This window comes from Desmodus rotundus, chromosome 6 (assembly GCF_022682495.2).
Source record: "Desmodus rotundus isolate HL8 chromosome 6, HLdesRot8A.1, whole genome shotgun sequence".
Lineage (NCBI taxonomy): Eukaryota > Metazoa > Chordata > Mammalia > Chiroptera > Phyllostomidae > Desmodus > Desmodus rotundus.
The window spans coordinates 131,054,508-131,074,691 of NC_071392.1; the positions used below are offsets into that span (position 1 = coordinate 131,054,508).

At 38.1% G+C, this 20,184-nt stretch overlaps 1 protein-coding gene across 4 annotated transcripts in view; it reads right to left on the reverse strand.

Moving 5' to 3' along the window:
* The window catches only part of DZANK1 (double zinc ribbon and ankyrin repeat domains 1), a 103,032-nt gene that overhangs the window by 39,824 nt on the left and 43,024 nt on the right, over nucleotides 1-20,184 (reverse strand). For 3 of the 4 annotated variants that reach the window (XM_053927045.1, XM_045194917.2, XM_045194916.3), the window contains exons 8-10: nucleotides 16,450-16,567; nucleotides 8,840-8,995; nucleotides 8,335-8,427 (exon numbers count right to left, since the gene is read on the reverse strand). In XM_053927045.1, the coding sequence (XP_053783020.1) occupies nucleotides 8,335-8,427; nucleotides 8,840-8,995; nucleotides 16,450-16,567 (367 nt within the window). The remainder of the gene's footprint in view (nucleotides 1-8,334; nucleotides 8,428-8,839; nucleotides 8,996-16,449; nucleotides 16,568-20,184) is intronic. The other variant, XM_053927044.2, reaches the window with a different exon arrangement.

Consider the following 20,184-nt stretch of genomic DNA (forward strand, 5'->3'; position numbering starts at 1 on the left):
ATGTTTTCCTACTAGGAATTATAAAGTTTAAACACTTTTAAATCTTAAAAATATTTTAAAATAAATTTAAAGGGTGTGTTAAACCCTACATTCTTTTTTACTAATCATTTTGGTGTTTTCCTAGGAATTAATTAGGCAAAAGATACTTCAGTATGGAAGATTTATTGCTCAGTTTGAATGAAATAAAGATTTATTAGTGGGAGGCAAATATAACATTTAAATAGTTTGAGTTAATATATAGTTACTGAGGCATTTTGATTTCTCTTTTTAAATGCTTTATTTTTTAAAAAATGATTTATTTTGATAAAACTACTGGCACCACCAGTTTTGCAGTAGGGCCTTGGTATGGACTGGAAGTACTTGGTTGGGGAACAGCAATCTTACTACATTTTAAGTAACATGTACCCTTATGTAGATGCATTTAAATCTTACACTGTGGTGAAGGGATGATTTTTATAATGCTGTAGTAGAGTTGGATTACTTAGTTCTGTTCTTGTCTGATATATAAAATAAACAATAAATGTTTCATTTATTTCCACAAAGGGGAAATAGGGAATAGCTTTTTTATACTTCTATGCTTAAAATTATAATATTCTTTGTCAGCTTTCTACTTGTTTTTACATTTTCCCCCTTACGCTTTGGGCTAAACACAATCCTTTTTCACTGGCATCATCACTGCTATCATTCACAGCATAATTGTGCAAGCATATTTAACACTGGGTTTAATTTAACATGTAATGCATATAATGACTATGTAGGGTAATACCCATAACAGTTGTAGTTTTCTACTTGGCTAAGAGATTTCATATTTAAATAATGGATTTCTACTTCAGGGAAATTTTACCACATCAAGGAGTGATCCATGGAAGGAGTGATTTCCTTTGATGTTTGGTCTTCTACTTAGGAAATACCAATTGAGTTCGTATTTGGAGAGAGTATGAGATTTGAATTAATTGAAATACATAAAGGGAAATCTAAGTTTTTGATAGAGCATGAATTATAAAATGGATGAGATCTATGGTTGTTCTTCATTGTAGTGTTGTTGGTATTGTGAAAGACTCATTATTCTCCTATTCAACTCTTAAATACTGCAACCATATTTCCACTCATCCTTCCCTCTCTAGGGATAAAGAAAATGATAAATTTTCTGTTGTATATTCAATTCCTATATTAAACAAGAATAAGTACCGGCACTGTACCAGGAGCTTCTAGGTTTCTACCTAAAAGCAGTTTGAAGGGAGGAGGCCCTCTGTACTTGGCTTATTTGAAGAATCAGTGCTAGGAGCAGTGAAGTCAATTTTATGGAATATAGTTTTAAAATAGCACATATCTGAAATTGTAAGTTGATTCAGATTCTAACCCTTTGCTGTACACAAGCAGATAGAAATGCATCTTTTATATATGTGAGAAAAAGTTGCACACAAATTCAGCATGTTTTTTAAACCTTTAAAAATACTCAGCATATAAATAAATGTTTGAGCTTCCCAGTGTTCTTTTTGTTAGTGTGTGTTCTGCTTTCTCAAAATTTCCCATGTACACTGTGAATAATTCAAGACCAGTTGCTTTTGAATTCCTTACTTCATTTTATTTACTTAACTATACATTACCTAAGTACATTTTAACATTGCAAATACTACTATAAATAGGTAAAAGTAAAATTGGTCTTTTGAAAATGTGTTCTGTGCTCTTAGACCATTAAGTTCCTCAAATCAAAAAATGTATTCATTTTCATAGAAAATATCATTTATAAACAGAAATGGTCTTTTCTTGTGCTAATAATACTGTAACAAAGAAAAGTGAAGAAGTTTTTGTCTGCTTGGAAATACATAGTTATTGGGATATTTCTAACTATGTTAAAAATAAATTATGGTTATAAACTGGAGAAAAAAATTAATTAAGTCTAACCCTGAGATGAATGAGATGTTGGAACTGGCAACCAGAATTTTAAAGCATACGTTCTTCCCTCTATGAATAAAAGATTGGAAATTTCAGGAGAGAAATTGAAACAATAAAAAGAGAAACAAATAAAAATTCTGGAAAAGAAAAATACAATATTTGAAATAAAATATTTATTAGATGTAGTTAACAGCTAAAAGAGATGATAAAGGAGAGATTAAATAAACTTGAAGAGAGATCAACAGAAATTATACAATGTAAATAAAAAGGAAAAAATTTTAATGAACAGAACCCAAAGGATCTATTAGATTATATCAAATAATTCAACAGATATGTACTTGAAATCAAGAAGGAGAGCAGATGAGTGGAATAGAAAAATTATTAAAGAAATCCTGGCTATTTCTGAATTGAAGAACACAGCAGAAGGAATCAAAAGCAGACTAGATGAAGCAGAGTGTCAAATCAGCAAGCTGGAGGGCAAGGTAGAAAAAACTTCCCAGAAAGAGCAAGAAAAGGAAAAAAAGACTTAAAAAGAATGAAGAGGGGTTAAGGAAACTGCAGGACAACATGAAACATAATAATATCCATACAATAGCTATACCAGAAGGAGATGAAGAGGAGCAAAGGATAGAAAACCTGTTTGAAAAACTAATAATGGAAAACTTCCCTAATTTGTTGAAAGAAAAAGTCACACAAGTCCAGGAAGCACAGAGGGTCCCAACCAAGATGAACCCAAAGAGGCCCACTCCAAGACACCTCACAATTAAATTGGCAAAATTCAAACACAAAAAGAGAATCCTAAAGGCAGCAAGGAAGAAACAGGAAGTAGCATACAAGGGAACCCTGATAAGGCTATTAGCTGCCTTTGCAACAGTGCGAGCCAAAAGGGAATGGCAAGAAATATTCCAAGTAATGAAAAGAAAAAGCCTGTGACCAAGACTACTCTATCCAGCAAGTCTCTCATTCAAAATGGAAGGTGAAATAAGAAGTTTCCCAAACAAAAGAAGGCTAAAAGAACACACCTCCCCCAAACCAGCATTGCAAGATATGCTAAAGGGACTGCTTTAAGAAAAGGAAGAAAAAGAGTGAAAGAGAGAGGGGAAGACAGGTACAAAGAGGGGAAATGGCAATGACTACCCTTAAATATAAATAATAGTAATCTTAAATGTAAATGGATTAAATATTCCAATCAAAAGACATAGGATAGCAGAATGGATAAGAAAACATGACCCACACATATGCTGCCTACAAGAGAACCACCTCAGAACAAAAGACCTACACAGACTGAAAGTGAAGGGTTAGAAAAAAATATTTCAAATGGACAGGGGAAAAAAAAAAAGTCAGAGTGGTAATCCTATAGCAAGCAAAGTAGACTTCAAAAGAAAGGCCATAAAAAGAAACCCAGAAAGTCACTTCATTATACTCAAAGGAAGAATCCATCAAGAAGACATAAATATTATAATGTGCACCCAAGATAGGTGCACTGAAATATATAAGGAAAATCTTGGAGAACTTCAAGAAAGATATAGACAGCAACACACATATACTAGGAGATATGAACACCCACTGTCAAAAATGGAGAAATCTATCAAACAAAATATCAACAAGGATATTGTGGCATTGAACAATGCCCTAGAACAAATGGACTTAACTGATATATATATATATATATTAGAACCTTTCATCCCAAAGAAGCAAAATACAAATTCTTTCCAAATGCACATGGAACATTTTCAAAGATACACCACATGATAGGACACAAAACATGCCTCAACAAATTCAAGAAGAAAATTGAAATCATATCAAGCATTTCTTCAGACAATAAGGGCCTGAAAATAGAAACCAACCTCAAGGACAAAACTCAAAAACACTCAAACTCATGGAGATTGAATAGCATGCTATTAAACAATGAATGGGTCAAGAATGAGATCAAGGAAAAAATCAGAAAGTTTCTGGAAACAAATGAAAATGAATTCACAACAGTCCAAAACTTATGGCACACAGCAAAGGCAGTCCTGAGAGGGAAGTTCATAGCAATACAGGCCTACCTAAAAAAGACAGAAACATTTCAAATAAACAACTTAACCTTACATCTACAAGAACTACAGGAACAGTAGCTTCTGGATAGATGGAGGCGTAGGTAGACACACTGTGCCTCCTCACACAACCAAAAGAAGGACAACAACAATTTAAAAACAAAAACAACCAGTACTGACAGAAAATCAAACTGTATGGAAGTCCGACAACCAAGGAGATAAAGAAGAGACATTCATCCAGACCGGTAAGAGGGGCGGAGATGGGCAACTGGGGTGGAGAGGACTCTCGGCAAGGTGGTGCCTGGCGGACCCAGCAAGGTGGTGGATTGTGGAACGGGGCAGGCCAGGCTGCAGCTAGCAAACCCTGTGACCCCACATTCACGCATAGATAAACTGGGAGGAACGGCAGGGGAGTGAAGCAGACCCTGCAACCCAGGGTTCCAGCTCAGGGAAATAAAGCCTCAAATCTCTAATTGAAAACACCCGTGGGGGTTGAGGCAGCAGCAGGAGAAACTCCCAGCCTCACAGGAGAATTCATGGGAGAGACCCACAGGGGCCTAGAGCGTGCACAAGCCCACCCATTCGGGAATCAGCACCAGAGGGGCCCAATTTGACTGTGGGTGGTGGAAGGAGTGACTGAAAACCAACAGAGAGTGGAGCAAGCACCATTGCTCCCTCCTGGCCCCTCCCCCACGTACAGCATCACAGCACAGCAACCAGCATTACCCCGCCCCAGTGAACACCTAAGGCTCCGCCCCTTTACATAACAGGCACGCCAAGACAAAAAAAAAAAAAATGGCCCAAATGAAAGAACAGATCAAAGCTCCAGAAAAAATACAACTAAGCAACAAAGAGATAGACAACCTATCAGATGCACAGTTCAAAACACTGGTAATCAGGAAGCTCACAGAATTGGTTGAATTTGGTCGCAAATTAGATGAAAAAATGAAGGCTATGCTAAGAGAGACAAAGGAAAATGTACAGGGAACCAATAGTGATGGGAAGGAAACTGGGACTCAAATCAACAGTGTGGACCAGAAGGAAGAAAGAAACATCCAACCAGAAAAGAATGAAGAAACCAGAATTCAAAAAAATGAGGAGAGGTTTAGGAACCTCCAGGACATCTTTAAACGTTCCAACATCTGAGTCACAGGGATACCAGAAGGAGAAAAGGAAGAACAAAAAATCAAAAACTTATTTGAACAAATAATGAAGGAGAACTTCCCTAATCTGACAAAGGAAATAGACTTCCAGGAAGTCCAGGAAGCTCAGAGAGTCCCAAAGATGCTGGACTAAGGAGGAACACACCAAGGCACATCATAATTACATTACCCAAGATTAAATATAAAGAGAGAGTCCTAAAAGCAGCAAAAGAAAAGGAGATAGTTACCTACAAAGGAGTTCCCATAAGACTGTCAGCTGACTTCTCAAAAGAGATCTTACAGGCAAGAAGGGGCTGGCAAGAAGTATTCCAAGTCATGAAAGGCAAGGACCTCCATCCAAGATTACTGTATCCAGCAAAGCTTTCATTTAGAATGGAAGGGAAGATAAAGTGCTTCTCAGATAAGGTCAAGTTAAAGGAGTTCATCATCACCAAGCCCTTATTATATGAAATGTTAAAGGGACTTATCTCAGAAAAAGAAGATAAAAAATATGAACAGTAAAAATACAACAAACTCATGACTATCAACAACTGAACCTAAAAGGATAAAAACAAAATGAAAATAAACAACCAGAATAGGAACAGACTCACAAAAATGGAAATCACATGGAGGGTTATCAGTGGGGAGGAGGGTGAATGTGTGAAAAGGTACAGATAATAAGAAGCACAAATGGTAGGTACAAAATAAGACAGGGGGAGGTTAATAATAGTATAGGAAATGTAGAAGCATATAACTTATATGTATGACCATGGAAATCAACTAAGTGGGGGGAATGCAGGTGGGAGGGGAGGTACAGGGCAAAGGGAAATAAGGGGGCAGGAAATGGGACAACTGTAACAGCATAATCAATAAAATATATTTTTTAAAAAACAAAAAATAATAAATTACCTATGAATATGTCTTTCCAAGGAGGTAGCTCTGGCTAGTGTGGCTCAGTGGATTGAGTGCTGGTCTGCAAACCAAAGGGTCGCCAGTTTGTTTCCCCGTCAGGGCACATGCCTGGGTTGTGGGCCAGGTCCCTAGTAGGGAGTGGGCGAGAGGCAACCACACACTGATGTTTCTCTCCTTCTCTTTCTCCCTCCTTCCCCCCTCTTTAAAAATAAAAATAAAATCTTAAAAAAAAAAAACCCCTCACCAAGAAGGTAAAAGACCCGTACTCAAAACTACAGAACACTGAAAATTAATTAAGGAAGACAAACAAATGCAAGAATATTCCATGTTCACGGAATAGAAGAATAACATCATCAAAATGTCCATATTACACAAAGCAATTTATAGAATCAATGCAATCTCTATTAAAATACCAATGACATATTTCACAGATATAGAACAAACATTTGAAAAATTTATATGGAACCGTAAATGACCTCAAATAGTTCAGTAATTTTAAGAAAGAAGAACAAAGTAAGAGGGATCACAATATCTGATATCAAACTATATTACAAGGCCACTATAATCAAAACAGTATGGTATTGGCATAAGAACAGCCACAGAGACCAATGGAAGAGAATAGAGAGCCCAGAAATAAACCCAAGTCCCTATGGTCAATTAATATTTGACAAAGGGGGAAGAAGCATAAAATGGAGTAAAAATAGCCTCTTTAACAAATGGTGTTTGAAGATCTGGACAGCTACATGCAAAAAAATGAAACTCGATCACCAAGTTATATCATACACGAAAACAAATTCAAGGTGGATAAAAGACTTAACTACAAGTCATGACACCATAAAAGTCCTAGAAAAAAACACAGGCAGGAAAACCTTAGGTATTCCATGCAGAAATATTTTCATCAATATGTCCCCTAGAGCAAAGGACATAAAGGAAAGAATAAACAAATAGGACTTCATCAAAATAAAAAGCTTCTGCACAGCTAAAGAAAACAGCAGTAAAATGAAAAAGGAGCCAAGTGTATGAGAAAACATATTTGCCAATGATACCTCAGGCAAAGGTTTGACCTCCAAAATATATAAAGAACTCACACAACTCCACACCAGGAAGACAAACAATTCAATTAAAAAATGGGCAAAGGACCTGAACAGACTCTTCTCCAAGCAGGACATACAGAGGTCCCAGAGACATATGAAAGGATGCTCAGCATCACTAGCCATCAGAAAGATGCAAATTGAAACCACAATGAGACACCATTTTACACTGGTCAGAGTGGCCATTGTAAACAAATCAACAAACAAGTGTGGAAGAGGTGGAGGAAAGAGAACCCTAGTACAATGTTGGTGGGAATGCAGACTGGTGCAACCACTGTGGAAAACAGTATGGAATTTCCTCAAAAATCTAAAAATGGAACTGCCTTTTGTCCCAGCAATACCACTGCTGGGATTATACCCTAAGAATCCTGAAACACCAATCCAAAAGAACCTATGCACCTCAATGTTCATAGCAACACAATTTACAATAGCCAAGTGCTGGAAGCAACCTAAGTGCCCATCAGCAAATGAGTGGATCCAAAAACTATGGTACATTTACACAATGGAATTCTACACAGCAGAGAGAAAGGAGCTCCTACCCTTCACCATAGTCTGGATGGCACTGGAGAGCATTATGCTAAGTGAAATAAGCCAGGTAGTGAAAGACAAATACCATATTACTTCATCTATAAGTGGAACCTAATCAACAAAACAAGCAAGCAAGCAAAATACAACCAGAGACACTGAAATAAAGAACACACTGACAGTAACTAGAGAGGAGGTAGGAAGGGATAGTGGCAGGGAAGGGCCATCAGGAACATGTATAAGGACACATGGACAAAATAAAAGGGGTTAGGTTAGAGGTTGGGAGGCGGGGATGGGGGATTCGGGGGCATGGTGGGGTGAAAATGGAGACAGCTGTACTTGAACAACAATAAATAAATAAATTTTAAAAAGTAAAAAAAAAATGGCATGGCACAGCCAATAAAGACATATTTGCTGTAAATGACATGTGAATGAGTCCATTACCCACTGGCTGCCTTCTGTGAAAAATTACTAAACAAAATGGTAAGAAATCATGAATTTTATTGAATCCTCTTGATGTGAAGACTTTGAAAACAATTTTTGATTGGTGAACCAGTAAAGTTCTCTCCACATATAGAAAAGTTGCTTTCAGTTTACCATGAGAGGATGTTTTTTTGTCCCTCTCCCTCCTCCCACTTCCTCCCTGCTCTGCAGATTATATTTATTCATTATCATTAACACTGTACATTTAGTAGTCACTAAATATGAGACTGGCACATGCAGTTGACCTACCCCTTGTGATGAAGGCAGGGCTCTCTCACAGGTGACACAGTATTTCAGGTGGGCAGGAGTCCCTGTGCCACAGGTGTGGCAGATTACTTTCTCCTTGAAAACAGAGAATAAGAAATACATGTTCCTCTAAGCAAGAACTGTGAAAATAAGGCAAACAAAAGCATGAAGCCACTTTAAGAGCAATATTAAAAGTTAACATTTATTGCAATGTTCAAGTTTAAATACAGCAAGTAAAAAAATTGTCTAAGTTAGGTATAGTGCAATTTGTCCTCTAAATCCATGTTCAGGGAACACATTTCTATGTATTCCTCTTAACATTACAGACACCATTGATAAGTTAAACTTTTGGACAGCATGCTTTTCCAAAAATTTTAGTTGATTCTGTTCACAGATATTGGCTTATTAATCGTTAGCCAATTCCATCAGCTAAAGAAGGACATTTAATTATTCAAACATTACTTTCTATATATTTTATTCATGTTTTTACAAAATTGCATATCATTACCTTCAAGTGGAGGCTGGCCTGTGGTTGCAGCTGCAGAGCAAGAGGAGCCTCACACACCACACAGATGGGAGTATTCATGGGCACCATACTTCTACATTCTGCACAGAAGCCCATCTGTACAAAGAAAGAGGTCAAGTTTGTCCTGGAATGCAAAAACTGAAGATATAAGTAAATCTTAGAATGTAGGGTTTAATTCAATTTTGTAAAAAATTTTTAATAATTACCTTTATTCTTATTCTTGCATATTAAGAGTAAAACCATGTTTATTGCAGAAAACAGAAATATAAAAACAAACAAACAAAAGAAAAAATATTTTCCAGTACAATAGAGGAAGTTGACAAATGCTCTCTCCAAAAAAGCAATTATGAAGTTGGTAAAACTGTCAAAACCAACTATTCAGACTCTAGACATCAATCGAAGACAAACAACAAACTAAAAAGTACTGAACTTCAAACAAGAACACAAGTCTGCGTGGCTCTTGCATGGGGCCATTCCCATCCTCCTCTAGTTTTATCAGCACGGTAGAGCCTGATATCAATGATTGGAAATTGGAAGGAAGACAGACATGAAAAGATTTAATGCAAGTAAAAAAACAAAACAAAATGATGCCACTAAGACAAAAAGTCAAAATCTGGAATAATTACAATATTTTTACTTACAATATTTTACCTACAATTATTACATTTTACCTACAATATTTTACCTACAATTATTACCTACAATGTCCAAAAGTTTTTACAAATCTATGAGACATGCAAAAAAAAAAGAGAGAGAGAAATGTTTCTATGAGACTCATATATAAGGGAAAAAACAGGCAAAGTCTTCAAAATAGATAGAAAAATATTCAAAGAACTAAAGGAAACCATGTTTTAAAAACTAAAGAAAATCCCTGGCTGGAGTGGCTCAGTGGATAAGCACCGGCCTGCAGACTAAAGTGTTGCCAGTTCGATTCCTATTCAGGGCACATGCCTGGGTTGCAGGTCAGGTCCCCAGCAGGGGATGCACAAGAGGCACCTCACACATCAATCTTTCTCTTTTCCTTCCCCTCTCTCTAAAAATAGATACATAAAATCTTTAAAAAGTAAAGAAAGTATAATAAGAATAGTCTGAAAAAAAAAGGAAATCTCAAAAAGAAATAATTTTAAAAGACCCATTTCAAACCACTGGGAGCTGTTTTCATTTTATTTGTTGCATTATCTTGTCCAGGTGTTTTAAACATATCATAGAAGTAAATTAAATTAACTTCTACAGCATGTCCATTTAATATCTAACCCCTTGCTTGAAGTCGTAACTTAATTTTAAAACTCTAGACTTTGAATTCACTGAATTAGCCACTTTTTCTTACTATCTTTCTCCTTAGTTACTTTTTCATTTTTACTTATATACTTATTTATACTTTTAGTTGTGAATTTATTTCCATTTTAATGTTCATCATTTTGATCTTTTTCATAGAAAATTCCCTTTAGCATTTCACATAATAATGGCCTGGTGATGATGAATTCCTTTAGTTTTGTCTTGTCTGTGAAGCACATTATCTGCTCTTCAATTCTAAATGGTAGCTTTTTCAGATAGAGTAATCTAGGTTGTAGGTCCTTATTTTTCATCACTTTGAATACTTCTTGCCAGTACCTTTTAGCCTGCAAAGTTTCTTTTGGGATATCAGCTGACAGTCTTATGGGAATGCCTTTGCAGGTAATTCTGCCTTTTTTTTCTTCTGCTTTTAAGATTCTCTCTTTATCTATAAACTTTGGCATTTTAATTATGATGTATCTTGGTGTAGTCCTCTTTAGTCCAACTTGTTTGGGACTCTTTGTGCTTCCTGGACTTGTATGTCTACTTCCTTCACCAAATTAGGGAAGTTTTCTTTCATTATTTTTTCAAATAAATTTTCAATTTCTTCCTCTCCCTCTTCTCCTCTGGCTCCCCTATGATTCAGATGTAGGTACATTTAAAGATGTCCCAGAAGTTCCTAAGCCTATTCTTGTTTCTTTGAATTCCTTTTTCTTCCTGCTGTTCCGATTGAATGCTTTTTCCTTCCTTGTGTTCTAAATCATTGATTTGATTCTTGGCTTCATCCCCTCCATTATTAGTTCCCTGTAGATTTTTCTTTATTTCAATTACTGCAAATTTCATTTCTGCCTGGGTCTTTTTTTTTTTTTTTTTTTATGCTGTTGACATACCCATTGAGTTCCTGGAGCATCCTGATAACCAGTGTTTTGAACTGTGCATCTGATAGATTGCTTATCTCCATTTCATTTAGTTCTCTTTCAGGAGTTTTGTTCTGTTCATTTGGACCGGCCATATTTCTTTGTCTCCTCCCTTTGGCAGCCTCCTTATGTTTGTTTCTGTATCTTAGGTAAAGCTTCTTTGACTCCCTGTCTTTTTAGTGTGGCTTATTGTAGAAAAGCACACCTGTTAAGTTGTATAGGGCAGAGCCTTAGGTAATTGTCAGAGCAGGGCCACCCCTGCTAACCCTCTGTTGCTTTATGTGTGGGAGGCCTCTGAGAGGGGACAATGCTGCTGTCTGGCCTCTGAAGTTTTGCCCTGGAGAAAGCTATCTCCCAGCACTTGCCCTGTTGGCAATCATTTCACTTTCTCCCTGTATGCCACTGGTGCCCTTCCAGCTGTTGCCCTGGTGCTGAATCCCAGGGGGATGAGTCCTAATTCCATTGTGGGCCCTTTAAGAGGAATCCCTTGAGAATCCTGCAGTTTCTGCCACCACTACTGGTGAATTCCACCCCAACCACTACTGATTTTTACAGCCAGAAGTTATGGGGACTTATCTTTCTGGCACTGAAACCCTGGTCTGGGTTGTTGGGTCTGGGGCTGGGATCCCTGGCTCCTGAGGTATCTGTCCAGATTTTTATCCACCACACATAGATGTGGGACTGTGCATTCCCATCTCGGTGCCTCTCCATGCCCCTCCACGTCTATGCATCTCTCCACACCTCTCTACCTTTGCACACCTCTCTGTGTCCCAGCCCCTCCTACCCATCTGGATGAATGTAGCTTCTTTAAATCCCTGGTTGTTGGACTTCCCCAAAGCTCAATTTTCAAATAATTCTGGGTTACATTTGCTTTGTAGTCTAGTTGTATTTTTTTTTTGCTGTAGTTGTATAAGCAGGCAAGGCACGTTTACCTATGCCTCCATCTTAGTGACTACCTTTTAAAATTCTGATTTTTCAAATTTATGGTCATTTCACAGATCCTTTTATTTAAAAAACCTGAAGTATCAAGTACATAAAAGATGAATACATTTTTGTGAGCATATTGATTTTTAGTAAGCCAATTATGTTTTCTAACTAACTATAAATTTATTGGTAGGATAATATCAATTATAATCTATACTTGGCTAAAACTTTAAAATATTTTTTGTGTGTTTATGCCATTATAGTTGTCCCAATTTATCGTCCTTTACACCCTTCCACATAGCCTGCCCCCACACCCTCAGGCTATCACACATTGTCCATGTACATGGGTCATGCATATATATTCTTTGGCTACTATATTCCCTGTGCTGTACTTTACATCCCATGACTATTCTGTAACAACCAATTTGTACTTCTGATCCCTTCACCTTTTTGGCCCACTGACCTGACCACTCTCCATCCAGCAACTGTAAAAACATTCTCTGTATCTATGATTCTGTTTCTCTTTTGTTTATTTTATTTTTAGAATCAATTGTAGATAGATATGGATTTATTGCGATTTTATTGTTCATATGTTTTATATTCTTCTTCTTAAAAAAGACCACTTGATATTTCATATAATACCAGTTTGGTGGTGATGATCTCCTTTAGCTTTTTCTAGACTGTGAAGCACTTTATCTGTCCTTCAATTCAAAATTACAGCTTTGCTGGGAAGAGTAATTTTGACTGCAGGTTCTTCATTTTCATCACTTCAAGTATTTCTTGAAAATCCCTTCTAGCCTGCAAAGTTTCTTTTGAGAAATAAGCTGACAGTTTTATGGTGGCTCAGTTGGAAGTAACTAACAGCTTTACTCTTGCTACTTTTAAGATTTTCTCTTTGTCTTTAACCTTTGGCATTTTAATTATAATGTGACTTGGTGTGAGCCTCTTTAAGTTCATTTGGTTGGGATTCTCTGAACTTCCTGGATTTGTATCGCTATTTCCTTCACCAAATTAGGAAACTTCTGTCATTATTTTTTCATTCCTTTTTAAAATTATATTTTATTGATTATGGTACTACGGTTATCCCAATTTTTACCCTTACCCCCTCCACTTACACCCCCCACTCTCTCAGGCAATCCCCACACCATTGTTCATATCCATAGGTCATGTGTTGGTTCTTTGGCTACTCCATTTCCTATATTGTATTTTACATCCCCATAGCTATTCTGTAACTACCTATTTGTACTATTTAATTCCCTCACTTCTTCATCCACTCTCCCTTACCCCCTTTCCATATAGCAACCATCCAAACATTCTCTGAATCCATGATTCTGTCTTTTTATAGCCTTCATTTTTTACTCCATTTTGTGACCATACTTAACCAATTTTGTGAGCATCCTGATTACCAGTGTTTTGAACTGTGCATCTCATAGGTAGGCTATCTTTTCCTCACTTCGTTGTATTTTTTCCGGAGCTTTGATCTGTTCTTTCATTTGGGCCATTTTTTTTGTCTTGGTATGCCTGTTATGTAGTAAGTGGAGGAGCCTTAGGAATTTGCCAGGTCAAGGGAACCCACATTGCTGCATTGTGGTGCTGTATGAGGGAGAGGGGTCTGAGAGGGAATAATGCAGCTTGTTCAGCTCTCTGTCAGCTTTTAGTCACTTCTGCTGCTACCCACAAGCAAATTGGGCCCTTCCGATGCTGATTACCAAGTAGGTGGGTTTGTGTACATTCTAGGATCCTGTGGGTCTCTCCAATGAACCTCCTGTGAGGCTGGGAGTTTCTCCCTCTGCCTCAACCCTCACAGGTTTTTTTAGTCAGAGATTTTGAGGCTTTATTTCCCCTCACTGGAACCCTGGGTTGCACAGTCTGTCTTGCTCCCCAGTTGTTCCTCCCAGTTCATCTGCACACAAATGTGGGACCGCCCAGTCTGCCAGCCACAGACTCACCCACCCCACTCCTCCAGCCACCACCTTGCCATGAGTCATGTCCACTCAGCTGCCTATCTCTGCCCCTCCTACTGGTCTGGATGAATGTTTCTTCTTCAACTCCTTGTTTGTTGGACTTCCAGACAGTTTGATTTTCTGGCAGTTTTGGTCATGTTTTGTTTTTAAATTTGTTGTTGTCCTTCTTTTGCTTGTGCAAGGAGGCACAGTATGTCTGCCTATGCCTTCACCTTGGCCGGAAGTGCCTCTAATAACATTTAGATTAGGGAACCACTAGCAAGGAGTCTGTGGAAGAACTGGATGTAAAATCCTGAAGGAAGAGCCATCGTGATGCAAACAAACAAATGAACGATAACTAAGACGACAAGTTCCAGGTACTATTTATCTTTTTGGCCGGGCTGTCCAAAATCCAGAATCTGGCAGTTCTGGTTGTTTTTTGTTTAGATTTGTTGTTGTCCTTCTTTTGGTTGTGCAAGGAGACACAGTGTGTTTACCTATGCCTACATCTTGGCCAGAAGTTGCTCAGTTTTCAATTTCTTGCTCTCCATATTCTCCTTCTGACACTCCAATGATGCAAAGGTTGGTATGCTTGAAGTCATCCCAGTGGCTCCTTATACCATACTTGTTTTTTTTTTTTTTTTTTTGGACTGTTTTTCTTCTTTCTGTTTTGAATGGGTGTTTGTTGCTTCCTTATATTCCAAATTTCTGATTTATCCTCTACTTCATGTAATCTACTGTTGATTCCCTGTAAATGTTCTTTATTTCAATTAGTGTATTCTTCATTTCTGACTGGTTCTTTTTCATGCTGTTGAGGGCCTTGCTAAGTTCAATGAGCATCCTTATAATTTTGAACTGTGCATCTAGTAGCTTGCTTGTCTCCATTTTGTTTAGTTATTTTTCTGGAGTTTTGTTTTGTTCTTTCATTTGATCCATGTTTCTTATGTCCTCCTTTTGGCAGCCTCCCTGTGTTTCTATGCATTAGGCTATGTCACCCAGGCTTGGTAGAGTGGCTAATATAGTAGGTGTCCTTTAGGGTCTAGTGGCACAGCCTCCCCTATTACCTTCGGTGGGTCCTCAAGTGTGCCCACCTTGTGGTCTGTGTATACCCTCATCTTGTAGTTGAGCCTTGACTGATGTTGACATGTCCAAAGTCAGTCACTGCCTGTGTTCTGTCCAGGGCCTCCAGGCATAAGCTACAGAGTGATCTGCAGATGGCTGCTAGCTATGCTGGGCTTGGAGGTGCCTAGGTGAGGCCAAGCTGAGAACCAAGGCTGGCTGCTGCTACTGCCAGGCCTGGGGCCACTTAGCAAGAGGTACAGGGCTTGTTGAGGCTGGATGCTGTTTGTTTGAAAGACTTAGGAAAATCTGAAGCATGAGGCAAGACAAGTCATTCATATGGAAAAGTCACTGGATACAGCTCTGGTGGGCCGAAAGTTGGGTATGACTGGGCCTCCGGGAATCATCAGGGTAGGGAGAACTGTGTGAGCCAGATCAATAAAGTCACAGATATGGTGCTGGCCTGCCTGTTCTGTGAGGAGAGGACTCATCAAAGGAACAATGGCCTCTACCAGCACTTCTGTCTAGGAAAAAGCTGCACCCCTGCTCTCGCCCTGATGCTGGACAATTCAGTTTCTTCACATATGTCACTGGTACCTTTCAATCTGCTGCTCTCAGTGGGAGTGAATCCAAGTAAGTCCGTGCATGGGTCCTTTAAGAGGAACTGCCTGGTACTCCAGGAGTTTCTGTCTTCCTCAGCCTCAATCCCCACTTGTTTTTACAGCTAGAAGTTATGGGGACTTCTGTTCCTGGCACTGGAGGAGGGCCTGCTGTGGGTCTGGGGCTCCTCACTCCTGAGATTTACCTTCCAATTTTTATCCACCAAACATGTGTGTGGGACTGGCTCATTAAGTGCCTCCACCCTCCATCTAGTCTCGATGTGGCTTCTTTTTTAATTTTGCAGTTGTAGGCCTTTCAGCTTGATTTATGGCAGTTTTGAATAATGGTTATTCTATAGTAGTTGAAATTTTGATTTGTTGTGTGAGGAAGCGAGCCATATTTACCTATGCCACCATCTTGACCAGAAGTCCCAGGGATCCCTTGACTTAAACTTAATCTAGGTATTCTGATCTATTTACAGTCAATATAAACAGCTTCTTTGGTCAGAATGATGTGCTTTATTACGATCTAGAGTTGTAATTAATATATCTCATTTATTTCTAAAATATACTTCCTTATTTACCCAGGTTATGAACAGAAATATCATACAAGTAGGAAACTCATCTTTATCCATGGATGCACCATTGAAACAATAAGATTTCTCTCTCTTTTTGAGCCTGTGCTTCTATAAGGCCACACACAAAGGATCAGGCATTGCAAACAGTTTTTCCATTTGGGTAGTAAAAGGTTAATCTTGCAGTAATATTTTCAAAAGTTATTTATGTTTGTGGTTTGTGTATGCCAGGTATTATGCTACTGCTGCAAATAAAGATCAGATAAACCAATGAAAGAATCTTTTAAGGACTGTGCTGCTCACCTGAGCTCCTTCTGGAGGTGGGAGACGACAACCAAATATTGGTGGGACAGGAGAGCCACATTCCTGACAGAAGTGAGCAAAGGGATCAGATGGGCGGGGGGCAAGACACTGGGCACACCTGCAACAGAAGAGGTTCCTGATTGGCCTTGTTCTGATGGGTTCACATTAAGAAGTCAGGTGAAAATCTAAAAGTGTTCAAGATGTTTTTAAAAATTTTTAAAAATACAAAAAGAACACTCTTAAAGGCTATAGAACAAGTTCTCTAGTCATTTTATCACAAACTGGCCTCATACCTGGAACCACTGGTATCCTTTACCTGTATCCTTTACCTTTGCCATATCTCACTTCCTGACTGCATCTGAAGTTATCAGCAGCCTTGATCCCACTTATGTGATAGGATCTGACTTGTCCTATCACATTGGATTTGGTATTGGATTTATGAGGATAAGCCTAGGGAATTCCAGTAATGTCTACATGGCACTTTTCAGACTTCCTATCTGAGCATTGAGCCCAGTCTGTGTGGCACTCTAGGGGGTCACTGTCAGTAAAGCTCTGGCTTGGAAACATCCTCAATGTGCTGAAGACCCCATACAAAAAACCCAAAGCTAATTCATACTCAATGGTGGAAAGATGAAAGCTTTTCCTCTAAGATCAATAACAATTCAAGGATACCCACATTCCCTGTTTCTATCCAACATAATATTGAAATTTCTAACCAAAGGAATTAAGCAAGAAAAAATAAATAAAAGGTATCCAACTGGAAAGAAAGATGTAAAATGATCTCTGTTCACAGATGATATGATCTTATATGTAGAAAATCCTAAAGAATATACACACACAAGTAAATCATTAGAGCTACTAAGTAAATTTAGAAGTGGTAGGATAGAATAATCAACACACAAAAAATCTGTCGTATTCCTATGAACAATTTGAAAAGGAAATTAAGAAAACAATTACATTTATTATAGTATTAGAAAAATAAAATAAAATATTTAGGAATCAATTTAACCAAGGAGGTAAAAGACTTGTGCAATGAAAATTATAAAACTTCTCAGGAAGAAATTAAAAAAGACAAATAAAAGGAAAGACATCTTGTATTCATGAATCAGAATACTTAATAATATTAAGATGAACATACTACCCAAAGCAATCTACAGGTTTAATGCAATCCCTATCAAACCTTCAATGACCTTTTTTTGCAGAAAGAAAAACTCATCCTAAATTCATATGGAAGCTCAAGGAACCCAAAATAGTCAAAACAGTCTTAAAAAAAGAACAACAAAGTTGGATGGCTCACACTTCCTGATTTCAAAATTTACTACAAAGCTAATTAATAAAAGTTGTATTGTTCTAACATAAGGACAGACATGTGGACCAATGGAATAGACAACCCAGAAATAAACCTTTGCATATATAGTCAAATGATTTTTGGCAAGAATGTGAACACCATTCAATGGGGAAAGGACAACTTTTTAACAATGGTGCTAGGAAAACTGGATATTCACAAGCAAAAGAATGAAACTGGCTCCTTACCTTACACCATATACAAAAACCAACCCAAAGTGGATCAAAAATCTGAATGCAAAAGGTAAATCTATGAACATCTTAGAAGAACACATAAAGGACAATCTTCATGACACTAGATTTGGCAATGATTTCTTGGATATCCTACAAACAGCATTGTCAACAAAAGAAGAAATAAACAGGATGTGATCAAAATTAAAAACTTTCGTGTATCTCAGGACAATGTCAAGGGAGTGAAAAGACAACCTACAAATGGGAGAAAATATTCCTAAATCATACTGCTATTAATGCTTAATAAGGGATTAATGTCCAGAATACATAAAGAACTACAACTTAACAAAAAACAAACAACATAAAAAAGTAAGCAAAAGACTTGAATAGACATTTCTCCAAAGAAGATATACAAATATCCAAGAAGCACATGAAAAGATGCTCAATATAACTTGCCATTAGGGAAATATAAATCAAAGCCACAATGAGATACCACTTTATATTAATCAGGATAGCTATTATCAGAAAAATGAGAGGAGTTCCAGCCAAGATGGAGGCATAGGTAGAGACCCTTTGCTTCCTCGCACAACCAAAATGAGGATAACAACCAATCTGAAATCAATAAACCACCACAAGTGCCAGAAAATCAAACTGCAGAGAACTCCAACAACAAAGAAATTAAAGAAAAAATCAATCAGAACAACCAGACCTGTAAGGCAGTGGACCGCAAGGGCCAACTCAGAAAAACTGCAGTGACGTGGTGCACCTAGGGGACAAGGCTGGCTACTCAGCTCAGTGGGCTGCTTGGGAAGGGCTGACTTAAGGGGACTCAGAGGTGGCTGTGGGCTATAGCAGTTGCGGCGGTAGGAGAAGCTCCCAGTCTCACACGAGAGTCCATTGCAAAGTGCACTACAGACGAGCAGGAGAGCTGCATTGTTCCCTCTCTGGCCCCTCCCTCACAGGCAGTGTCACAGCACAGCAAAAAGGGTTGCCCTGCCCTGGTGAATACCTAAGGCCTTGCCCCCTTACAACTTAACAGGCATGCTGAGACAAAGAAATATGGCCCAAATGAAAGAACAGAGCAGAAACTCAGAAAGAGTACTAAGTGGTGAGGAGATACCCAACCTATCTGATTTTAAAGCCCTGGTGATCAAAATGATCACAGAACTGATTGAGCTTGGTCGAAAAATGAAAAAACAAATGAAAGATACCCAAAATGAAATAAAGCAAAATATTCAGTGACAGGAAGGAAACCAGGACTCAAAGCAACGATTTGGAACAAAAGGGAAAAATAAACATCCAACTGGGACAGCATGAAGAAACAAGGATTCAGAAAAGTGAAGGGAGACTTACGAACTTCTGGGACAGCCTGAAACATTCCAATATCCAAATTTAGGGTGCCAGAAGGAGAAGATCAACAGCAAGAAATCGAAAACCTATTTGAACAAATAATGAAGGAAAACTTCCCCAATCTGGCAAAGGAAATAGACTTCCAGGAAGTCCAGGAAGCTCAGAGAGTCCCAAAGAAGTTGGACCCAAAGAGGAACACACCAAGGCACATCATCATTAAGTTACCCAAGATTAAATATAAAGAGAGAATCCTAAAAGCAGCAAGAAGAAAGGAGAGAATTACCTACAAAGGAGTTCCCATTAGACTATCAGCTGATTTCTCAAAACAAACCTTGCAAGCAAGAGGGGGTTGGAAAGAAGTACTCAGTCATGAAAGGCAAGGACCTCCATCCAAGATTACTGTATCCAGCAAAGCTTTCATTTAGAAGGGAAGGGCAGATAAAGTGCTTCTCAGAAAAGGTCAAGTTAAAGGAGTTCATCATAACCAAGCCATTATTATATGAAATGTTAAAGGGACTTATCTAAGCCAAAGAAAATAAAAAATATGAATAAAAAGACAACAAACACAACTATCAACAAATGAACCTAAAAGAAAAGAAAAACAACAAAAACAAAAACTAAGCAAACAACCAGAACAGGAACAGAATCAGAGAAATGGATATCACACTGAGGGATTTCAGTGAGGAGAGGGAAGGGAGGAATAAGGGGGAAAATGTACAGGAAAGAAGAAGCATGGTTAGTAGGCATAAGGTAAATGGGAAACAGAGGACTCAAAGACCTTATAGGTACAACCCATGGACATGAACTAAGAGGGGGAATGCTGGAGGGTTGGGGGGTCAGGGTGGAGGGAAGATAGAGGGGGGAAATTGG